The following is a 10,107-nucleotide window of genomic DNA, read 5'->3' as shown; positions in this document are numbered from 1 at the left end:
GTGTCCTGGCCGTGTCCCGTCCCCAGGGGCTGCTGTGTCTGTGGGCAGCGGGCAAGCACAGAGCACGGGGAGGCGGGGGCCATGGAGCCTCTGAATTTGTGCACTTTGACAGGGTTGCTTTGAGGGCCTGGTGGGCGCTTGGCTGGGGTGGCTCCGTGTGGTGGTGAAATGGGACAATTCCACAGACCCTGGCCTGGCTGGGCCAGAAGGGGCCCCCATGGCAGGGTTGGAGCATAGGGCATTGGGATGGAGTTCTCACTCCTGGGGGTGCATTGCTGGCTCTGACCCGGGTTTCCAGGGGCGTTGAGCACCCTCGGGAACGGCTGTGAGCACGGCTCTCGGTGTCTGAGAGCTCTTGCCACAGGGCTCAGGGACAGTAGTGGGGGGTGAGGGGACTTGGAGCTGGGCGGGGGGCTCTCAATCTGCTATGTTCCCCTGCCAGAACCTTGCTGGACGGGGTCTCCGTCTCCCCCCCCCCCCCCCACTGGCACCCCTTGGCTCCGGCTGCTGCTGGGTGCAAAGGCGACAGGCGGCCGCACCCTGCCTCGCCCGAACAGCCAGCACGGTAGGATCAGACGCCAGGGCGCTGCTAGGCTGGGGCTGTGGGGGGCGGGGGGAGCCCGGCTCGCAGGGAAGTGGCTGTGCTCGGCCCCGGGGCCTGGTTTATTCGGTGTGATGAGGATGCTTGTGACAAGCAGAGATGAGCACTGAGGGGGTCAGGCCTCGTCTCCCCTTGGCCTCGTGCTGTCAGTGACCCCTGGGAAGAGCGGGCGCCCCAGGTTAGTAGCTGCAGGAGGGGCCGGGCCGAGCCAGGTGCGAAGGGAAGCACGGGGCCTTGCTGGGGGGGAGAGCAGCCCGCACTCACGCAGCTCCGCCTGTCACCAACCCGGCCCCTTGTCTCCTGGTTTCAGGGGGGAGGACGGGTGGGCAGAGGGCTGCTGAGGCCAGCGTGACTGGCACTGGCAGAGCACCGAAGGGGCACGGGGGCTGTGCTGCTCGCTGAAGGGGCTGGGCACAGCTCACCGGCTCTTGGACTTCGCTGCTGCCCATCCCTCCAGCACGCTCCCCCACCCTTACGGCCCACTCCTGTGCACACCCGTGTGCTGGGGGAGTTGCCCCTGTGCCAGGGAGCCTGGCGAGGCCTCGGGGATGGGGTGGAGAGGGCCCCCGGAACACCTCTGCCTGTCTAGCCCATACACGTTCTCACCCTGGTACATGGGCTCCTGCTACTTGGGCACCAGCAGCTGTGCCCACCACCTGTCCTGTGCGGACCCTTCTCTTCCCTTCTCCGCCAGGGATGCAGGGGATTGTGCAGGTGGGGCAGGGGCTGGTTTTGGAAGGGTTTTGTTTGTACGTCCATACTGCTCTGTGTTTATGGTAGAGAACGCGCCTGGCACGGAGGCTGGGGAGGTTCCTAGGGCGTTCATCCCAGTCTAGTACCAGCCAAGAGCGTGCTCTGGCTCCCACGCAGCCATGGCAGGCCCTGGGGTGGGAAGCTCCCTCGTGCCCGAGAAGCGGAGCTCTCACCCACAGCTGGCGCACAGGGCTGGGGGACACAGTGCACCGACATTACCCAAGTTGGGGGTAGCACTAGGAATGGAACCCAGGAGTCCTGTCCCCACAGGCCTTGCGTGTGCCAAACAGGGCAAACCGCAGGAGCGCTGGGAAGAACATGGTCTGGCCCTGGCACCTGGGGCTGGGTTCTGTAGCAGGCCTCAGTCTCCATGTCTCCTCTGTGCCATAGGAATTAACCCACCAGCCCCACTCCCTCCCCCGCCGTAGTCCTTCTACCCCTTGCCTAGGCAGAAAGGGAGGCCCCCGGCGCTTCCTCCCCATGAAATCACCATCCTGGGCCCAATCAGTTCGATCGCTTTATTGCCCCGGTGCCCGCCGGGCCCAAGCGCTTGGGGCTGCTCCATGTCCATGGAAGGCCAGACGTGCCCGGCAGTGGGGCCCACTGTGGGGCTCAGAACAGGCTGAAATGGGGGTTGCTCAGGCCCATGCTGTCCACGAACCTAGGGCAGGGAAAGGAGCCATCAGATGCCCGCCCCGGCCCAGGTAGCTCCCGTGCATGAGGAGGCAGCGCTGGGCTGCTCGGGCTGCGACAGGACGGGTGCACCCCGGGGCCGTGGGCACTGCAGGAGCCCCCAGGGCAGGGAGGGGGGTTCCCTCTCTGTGGGGCCTGCACAGTGCCATGCTGCAGCGCCTGCTTTGAGGACCCTGCGGTCAGGCGGGGCTGCGGCATCAGGCGGGGGCTCTTCATCTGTGGCCAGGACCTGGGGAGAAACCCTCCCCCCATCAGAGCTCTGTCCTGGCGCCCAGAACCTGCAAAGGAGGGTGGGGAAGGGAGAGGGAGCAGCAGGGGCTCGGGGTGGGGGGCCGCCCTGTCTGGCTGGCAGCCGCTGATTCAGGGCCTCCTTTGTTGGGGGGGCTGAGCTTGGGCCCCATTTCCAGAGCACCCTCTAGAGCCCTGTGCATCCAGCCCCCCGGGGAACCGCTGTTGGGAATGTGGCTACAAGAGACTCTGGGGGACCCAGCGCCCGGCCTTGCCCCCCACCCGCCAGTTGATTTGGGTCCCTTTGTACGGCGCGTGGGAGCAGCAAGGGAGCTCCAGGCTGCGGGGGCCTGTGGGGGGCAGCATCTGGAGCCGCCCTGTGCCAGCCTTGAACTTTGGCCGCTCAGGCTTCGGGGCCGGGTCCTCGTCTCCGGGCCGGGAGCGGAGCCGAAGGTGCCCTGCTGCCCCCCAGTGGCTGCTGGCTGGGCCAGGCTCGTGCCTGGCAGGACAAAACGGGCAGGGACCTGTGCCAGGACCAGCCGCCATGGGCACGGCTCGCATGTGCGGGGTGCGGGTTACGACCCAGCGTGCCCTTGGAGCCAGGGCTCTGGTAAGTTGGGTGCTGCGCTCAAGGCTCCACCACCCTGCCCAGGCCTTGGCCCCAGCGCCAAGTGGGTGCGAGATGCCCCTGTGGTGACTCCCGCCCACTTTGCACGGGGCTGACGGGCTGTGCAAGGAGCAGTGTCGGGGACTCTCGAACTTGCTTGCTGCTCCGCTGGGTCCAGGGTTGCTTTTTGGGCACCTGCAAAGCGTGGGGGGGGTCTGAGGCGGCAGGTGATGTCTCCGAACCAGGGGTGACGGAGACCAAAGCGGCTTGTGGGTGCTGGGGGATGGGGGGATTTCAGGGGCCTCTTGCTGGCTGTGGAGTTTTCAGTTGCCTGCGTCTGGAGTTGTTCGGGGCTTTGTTTGTTTAGGTTGGGCTCTCGCAGGGTGCCCTGCTCCCCAGCCTGACCCCTGCGAAGCTGGGGCCTGAGGATCCAGAAGTGACCCAAACCTGAGTCTTCAGCTGAGTGACATGTGAGAAATGCCCCATCGACCCCCTGCCTCGGCCTGGCGGAGCTGCGGGGACCCTCCTACGCTCGCCCCACAGGGTGATCGGGCCCCTGGCGGAGCTGGAATCCGGCGCTGGCTGGGCCCCTGCTCTGGCCTGCGATGGCTGCTCTCCTACTTTCGTACCTGGCTGGCTCCCCTCACCCGCTGTGTCCGACTGGCCCGAGGCGAGGCTGCTCTCACTCATTGCCCTGCCACAGGTGAACTCTGCTCCTGCCAGGTGCTGAGCGCCCTCTGATCCTGGGGCTATTACCATCTGGGAGAGGGGCCTCGCTAAGCAAACTGGGGGCGGCTGCTGTGCCACGAGCCTGGGTCAGACACTGGGATGGCGGGGCGGGGGGCTACCCCCTCCCCCTGCACCTCCCCTTCCCCATGTCCGTCCCCTCTGCCGCCGGCACTATGATCTCACCTGGTCATGGGGCTCCTTATCCGGGGGTGCCGTGGCACCGTCATCCAGGGGGTGACCTCCTCTGCGCGGACCGTGGGATCCCTGGGCAGCCACCAGCCGCTGTCCTCTGCACAGGTCACTGGGACCCTGAAGATTTGGTTGGGGGCTATAATCAGACAGACGGGAGGGTCCAGGCTGTTAGGAAGGGCAACCAGCTTCCTGGGGTCGCTGTTGCTTGCTAGGGGAGGGGGCAGCTGGGGCACCCTGCCCTGAGCACAGCAGAACACCACTCCTTCCCAGCAGTAGCTGGGGATGAAAACCCCCTTGCCCGGCGTCTCTCACAGCTCCACCTTCCCTGTTATTTCATTATTTGTCCCCGGATTTATTTGGTGTCCAGCTCCTGTGGATCCCCCTCTTAGGCTGGGGGGGATCCTTTAGCACTTCCTGGATCCCAATAGGATCTCTCCCAGCTCCAAGTGCTTTGCAAAGGCCAACGAACCGAACCGCGTCTCCTGCTGGCATGGAGGGTGGGGGTTAGTATCGTTCTCCCCACATGTAACATGGGGAAGGGACTTGCCCAAGGTCACACAGGGAGGCTGTGGCAGAGGCCAGCCTAGAACCCAGGCGTCCTGACTCCACGTTCCCTCTTTTGTCATGCCGAGACCCCTCTGTTCACTTACATCTCTGGAGCTGATTCTTCTTCACGGCCTCTTGATAGCGCTTGTAGCTCCCCTGGTGCACTGTGCCGTCAAAGCGCCCCGGGCCGATCGGGGGGAGCTTTGGGTGAAACAATCCCCCTTTGAGCGGCTTTGGCTCTGAGTGGAAGGACAAGAAGGAAACTTAAAATCAAGTCCAGAAGATGGCACCAGAGCCTAGTGTGGGGGGCTTTGAGGTAGACACCTGTCCTCCAAGAACTGGACTGAGACCCGTTAACCTTGTTTCACACCCGGGCTGTTAGCTGGCCATCAGCAGTGGATGAGATTCAGTCACTGCTGCCCTGAGGGGGTTTGAACCCAGCCCTTCTGCAGGCTCAAAGAGCCAGCGAGGACAGTGACTCCTGCAGGGAGACCTGTCCAGCCCTCATCTGGCAAGATGGTGCTTGGAACATGAGGCCAGAGGCAACTTAAAGGGGCTGGAAGAGACTCTCCGGCCGCACCTGTGAGCCTGGGATGCAGAGGGACTGGGAGATGGAGGGATGGCTGGAATGCTGTCGAGTGATGTGGTTTAGGGGGGTTGTATTGTAGGTTAATCCAAATACCACCCCATGGGGTGACTGGAGAAAGGTTTTTAGTAACTGACACATGCCAGAAGCAGAACATTGTACCCCTCCCACTCCACTGGGACACCCCTCCTGGGGACCAGGGGTCAGAGGTTTTCAAACATCGCCCAAGGAAAAGCCTCGCATTTGTTGCCCCCACAAAGAGCCGCAGTCTACTCTCCAAGGCGCTTGGCCCGGCAACGAGCCGTGTCTGTTTCTAATGCACCCATCACTGTGACATCTGGGCTCTCGTCTTACCTGTTGTGTCAGGCTTTTCTAACTCTAGCCTTCTCTCCCAAAAGGGCTCCTGGTACCCCAGGAATGTCAGCCCGAAGAAAGCCATGTCCGAAACCGCCCACTTCCTCCCTGTTCAGTCACCAAAGGCGCTCTGCGGCTGCAGCCCTCCAGCCGCTGGCAGGCTCTGCCTTCCAGCAACAGTTGATTCTGTTGCCATAGAGATGCCCCGGCAGCCGGCTGGCGACTGTCCGCCCGCCCACGTGGAATGTGGGTTTGTGAGGCTGTAATGGGAGAGGGTCATGATGTGACGAAGCGGGACTGTTCTTAATGTTTCCTCTGAATGCTGTAGGGGTGCCTCAGTTTCCCCTAGGCATTTCCTAAGTCTCTAGGTGGTGGGATAAGGCAGGGGTGTAATTGTTGCGGAGCACAGGGCCAGGGTACATAAATGGTGACACTCTGTCTCCTGGCAACTGATGGCCTGGGCCCTTCCCCCCTGCAAGGTGAGAGCTAAAGGGTTGGAGAAAAAGGAGTCCGGTGCCCTCCTGGCCCGGGAAAGGGACAAAGCCCAGAGGAGGAGGGGCTGGAGGGAGTTTCAGTTTGGGGCTGGCTGGGGATGAGGAGTGAAGGGCAGACGTGGTTGTCTGGCTCACTGCCCCCCAAAATGGACCCGGCTGAGGGGTCCTGTTCTCTGCACCTACAAGCTCTGTGTTAGACCATGTTCCTGTCGTCTAAGAAACCTTCTGTTTTACTGGCTGGCTGAGAGTCACGTCTGACTGCGGAGTCAGGGGGCAGGACCCTCTGGCTTCCCCAGGACCCCGCCTGGGTGGACTCGCTGGGGGAAGCGCACGGAGGGGCAGAGGAAGCTGAATGCTCCAAGGTCAGACCCAGGAAGGTGGAAGCTGTGTGAGCTTTGTGTCCTGCAGACAGGCTGCTCACAGAAAGGAGACTTCCCCAGAGTCCTGCCTGGCTTCGTAGAGAGCAGTTCCAGAGCATCCCCCGGGGACTCCGTGACACGTGACAACAGCCTGCTGGCTGGGTTGGTTTTGTATTGTTTTGGGGTATTAATTCTGGGGTAACTGAGACCAAACTCCAGGAAGGGGTTAAACGGGGGAGGGCTCGCCCCTCCAAAACCCTCTCCAGCTCAGGGAGTTTTGCTCACATGGTGTTTGTCTAATGGGGAAGTCCTGGCAACACGATTATACCTGCGCTCCATCCGCCTAGCTCAGGGGCGGAAAATAGGATTCGGAGCCACCTCTAGCCCATTGCTTTTAATCCAATGCGGACTGAGAGGGACTAGGAGTCATTCCAATCTGACGGCTGCCTGGTGGCTCCAAGGGAAATAACCTGGTGTCCATCCAGTTCTATGAAAAAGCTGTGTCATTAGGAGCCATGAAACAGTTCTCAGGGACCTTGCAGCGGCCTTAGTTCTATAGGCATAGGGTCACTTTGTCCTTCAGCCTGCTGAGGATAGATTATCTCTGGGATGGGCCAGTCAGCAACACTGATCTTTAGAAAGAAGAGTCTGGAGTCCTTGGTCACAAATTAATTCCCTCTCTCTCTGGTGCTGCCCGCCCACTCCAGGGGTGTCTGTATTTTGGTTTCAGAGTAGCAGCCGTGTTAGTCTGTATTCGCAAAAAAAACAGGAGGACTTGTGGCACCTTAGAGGCTAACCAATTTATTTGACCATAAGCTTTTGTGAGCTACAGCTCACTTCATCAGATGCATGCAGTGGAAAATACAGAGGGGAGATTTATATACACAGAGAACAGGAAACAATGGGTGTTACCATACACACTGTAAGGAGAGTGATCACTTAAGATGAGCTTATACCAGCAGGAGGCGGGGGGGGGGGGGAACCTTTTGTAGTGATAATCAAGGTGGGCCATTTTCAGCAGTTGACAAGAACGTCTGAGGAACAGTGGGGGGAGGGGGGAAAAATAAACATGGGGAAATAGTTTTACTTTGTGTAATGACCCATCCACTCCCAGTCTCTATTCAAGCCTAAGTTAATGGTATCCAGTTTCCAAATTAATTCCAATTCAGCAGTCTCTCGTTGGAGTCTGTTTTGGAAGTCTTTTTGTTGTAATATTGCGACTTTTAGGTCTGTAATCGAATGACCAGAGAGATTGAAGTGTTCTCTGACTGGTTTATGAATGTTATAATTCTTGACATCTGATTTGTGTCCTTTTATTCTTTTACGTATTTTGGTGTTGCAGGGTGTGTGTGCATGTGGGCCAAAGCGTCTGGTATCCTGCTATCTGTGGCATTTCTCAGGCACTTGGAGATGTTTGGTGTCTAGATTATAAGAACTTCAGGGTGCAGATTGTCTCTTTTATATGTTCATACAGTGCACAGCACAATGGGGGCCCTGTCCCCCACTCAGGTTGTGGGGCACAACCATCATACCAACATTTAATAGTAGAAGGGAATGCTAGAGGAATCTTATGATACAAGGAAGAATCCAACTTTCCCAGCAGTCTTCCTTGTCCCCTGTTATTTTGTGCTGGCCCTCTGTTGTAAACTAACATGGGTAACATAGGAATTGCATAGCTCAGCATGTTGTGGTCCATCTAATCCAGCATCCTGTCTCCAACAGGGGCAGGTTTCAGGGGCAGAAGGGCAAGAAACCTTGAAGTGAGGAGTTGTAGAATAATCCTCTCCTAAGGAAAGTGCCGCCCTCCCCCTGTCACGGAGTGGAGGGTTCATCCCCATAAGCAGGGGCATTTCTGTCTCTTGTAAAATAGACAGAAACTCTCGTGGCTGTGCATATTCTCATTGGCCATATAAATGGCTGATCCTTTTAGCTCACCCTGCTAAGCTCTTGTCCTCAGTTATATTCTGTGGCAGTGAGTTCTACTACTTGTGCTTTGTAGAAAGCGATGTCTCATCAGATTTAAATGTCCTTGGTTGTCACCTTTCCCCTGTAATAGGAGATGGCACACCCGAGTTCCTTCTCCAATGTTTACTTTAAATCTTTCCGTCATGTCTCTTCTTTCTTCACTTAGTCCCAGACCTTTCAATCCCTTTCTGTATGAGTTTTCTCCAGGTCCGTAATCATCCGCATTGCCTCTCTCTGAATCCCCTACGTTGCCTCCTGTCAGAAAGAGATATAGGAGAAACACCACATCCCAGGCAAGGGCCCCCCAGGTGGAGGGTGCTATTTTATTTTCTGCCCCATTCCTTAGGACCCCTTTTATCTTGTTTGCTTCTCTGAACACTGCTGTGCACTGAGGAGAGGGGCAGCTCACCCATGAGGGTTTACGGTGAACGGAGAGCCAGCCACTGGTATACGAGTAAGGGGTGGAAGCTGGGTTCTGGGCTGGTGGGAATCAGACAGGCTGTGCTAAAGACAGCTGTGATTGTCCATGGAGTGGCCTGGGGTCACAGGGGCTGGGGTCACAGGTAGGGTCACGGGGGGCTGGAGTGCAAGGTCATGGGGGCTGGGGTCACAGGTGGGTTATAGGGGTTCTGGGGGTGGGGTCACAGGTGGGGTTACAGGGTTGTGGGGGGTGGGGGTCACAGGTAGGGTTACAGGGGTCATGGGGCTGGGGTCACAGGTCATGGGGGTGGGGGTCACAGGTGAGGTTATAGGGTCATTGGTGGGGTCACAGGTCATGAGGGTCACAGGTGGGGTTACTGGGGTCATGGGGCTGGGGTCACAGGTCATGGGGTGGGGTCACAGGTGAGGTTATAGGGTCATTGGTGGGGTCACAGGTCATGAAGGTCACAGGTGGGGTTACCGGGTCATGGGGCTGGGGTCACGGGTCATGGGGGTGGGGTCACAGGTCATGGGGTGGGGTCACAGGTGAGGTTATAGGGGTCATTGGTGGGGTCACAGGTCATGAGGGTCACAGGTGGAGTTACAGGGGTCATGGAGCTAGGGTCACAGGTCATGGGGGTGGGGTCACAGGTGAGGTTATAGGGTCATTGGTGGGGTCACAGGTCATGAGGGTCACAGGTGGGGTTACCGGGGTCATGGGGTGGGGTCACAGGTCATGGGGGTGGGGTCACAGGTGAGGTTATGGGGTCATTGGTGGGGTCACAGGTCATGAGGGTCACAGGTGGGGTTACCGGGGTCATGGGGCTGGGGTCACAGGTCATGGGGGTGGGGTCACAGGTGAGGTTATGGGGGTCATTGGTGGGGTCACAGGTCATGAGGGTCACAGGTGGAGTTACAGGGGTCATGGAGCTAGGGTCACAGGTCATGGGGGTGGGGTCACAGGTGAGGTTATGGGGTCATTGGTGGGGTCACAGGTCATGAGGGTCACAGGTGGGGTTACTGGGGTCATGGGGCTGGGGTCACGGGTCATGGGGGTGGGGTCACAGGTCATGGGGGTGGGGTCACAGGTGAGGTTATGGGGTCATTGGTGGGGTCACAGGTCATGAGGGTCACAGGTGGGGTTACTGGGGTCATGGGGCTGGGGTCACGGGTCATGGGGGTGGGGTCATTGGTGGGGTCACAGGTCATGAGGGTCACGGGTGGGGTCACGGGGGCGGGGGTCAGGCTGGCCGGAAGGGTCAGAGTCCACCCAGCATCCTCTCCCCACCCAGCTACGTGCTTCCCCCAGCTCCGGGCTCCCGCGCATGCCCAGTTCTGCTCCGTCCGCGCCCCTAGATCGTACGCATGCGCAGTGCGGGCCGAAGCGTGGGCCTAGCAGCCGCCTGCGCGTAACGCGGACTCGGCTCGTCCTCCTGAAGGAGGGGGGGGGGCACGTGCCGGCCGCATGCGCAGTGCGGCCCCACTCGGGCCCCCGGCGCTGGCTCGGAGCGCCGCGGGGCCCCGGCCGCGCCCAGGGGCGCATGCGCCCGCGCGCCCGCGACGTCGGCGCGAGCGTGCGT

General features: G+C 59.8%; 1 protein-coding gene across 1 annotated transcript; it reads right to left on the bottom strand.

The window, feature by feature from the left end:
- Positions 1 to 1,858: 1,858 nt before the first annotated feature.
- Positions 1,859 to 5,479, bottom strand: TEX49 (testis expressed 49). The gene is made up of 4 exons (XM_027827087.3): positions 5,290 to 5,479; positions 4,454 to 4,588; positions 3,795 to 3,939; positions 1,859 to 2,015 (listed from the first exon to the last, which is right to left on the bottom strand). Exons 1-4 carry the CDS (start codon positions 5,372 to 5,374, stop codon positions 1,967 to 1,969), a joined length of 414 nt encoding a protein of 137 aa, XP_027682888.1. The 5' UTR covers positions 5,375 to 5,479; the 3' UTR covers positions 1,859 to 1,966.
- Between the last annotated feature and the right edge of the window lie 4,628 nt (positions 5,480 to 10,107).

Source organism: Chelonia mydas, chromosome 20 (genome assembly GCF_015237465.2).
Source record: "Chelonia mydas isolate rCheMyd1 chromosome 20, rCheMyd1.pri.v2, whole genome shotgun sequence".
NCBI classification, from domain to species: domain Eukaryota; kingdom Metazoa; phylum Chordata; order Testudines; family Cheloniidae; genus Chelonia; species Chelonia mydas.
The sequence above is the reverse complement of the archived record's forward strand: the minus strand, read 5'-3'. Positions and strand labels throughout refer to the sequence as shown.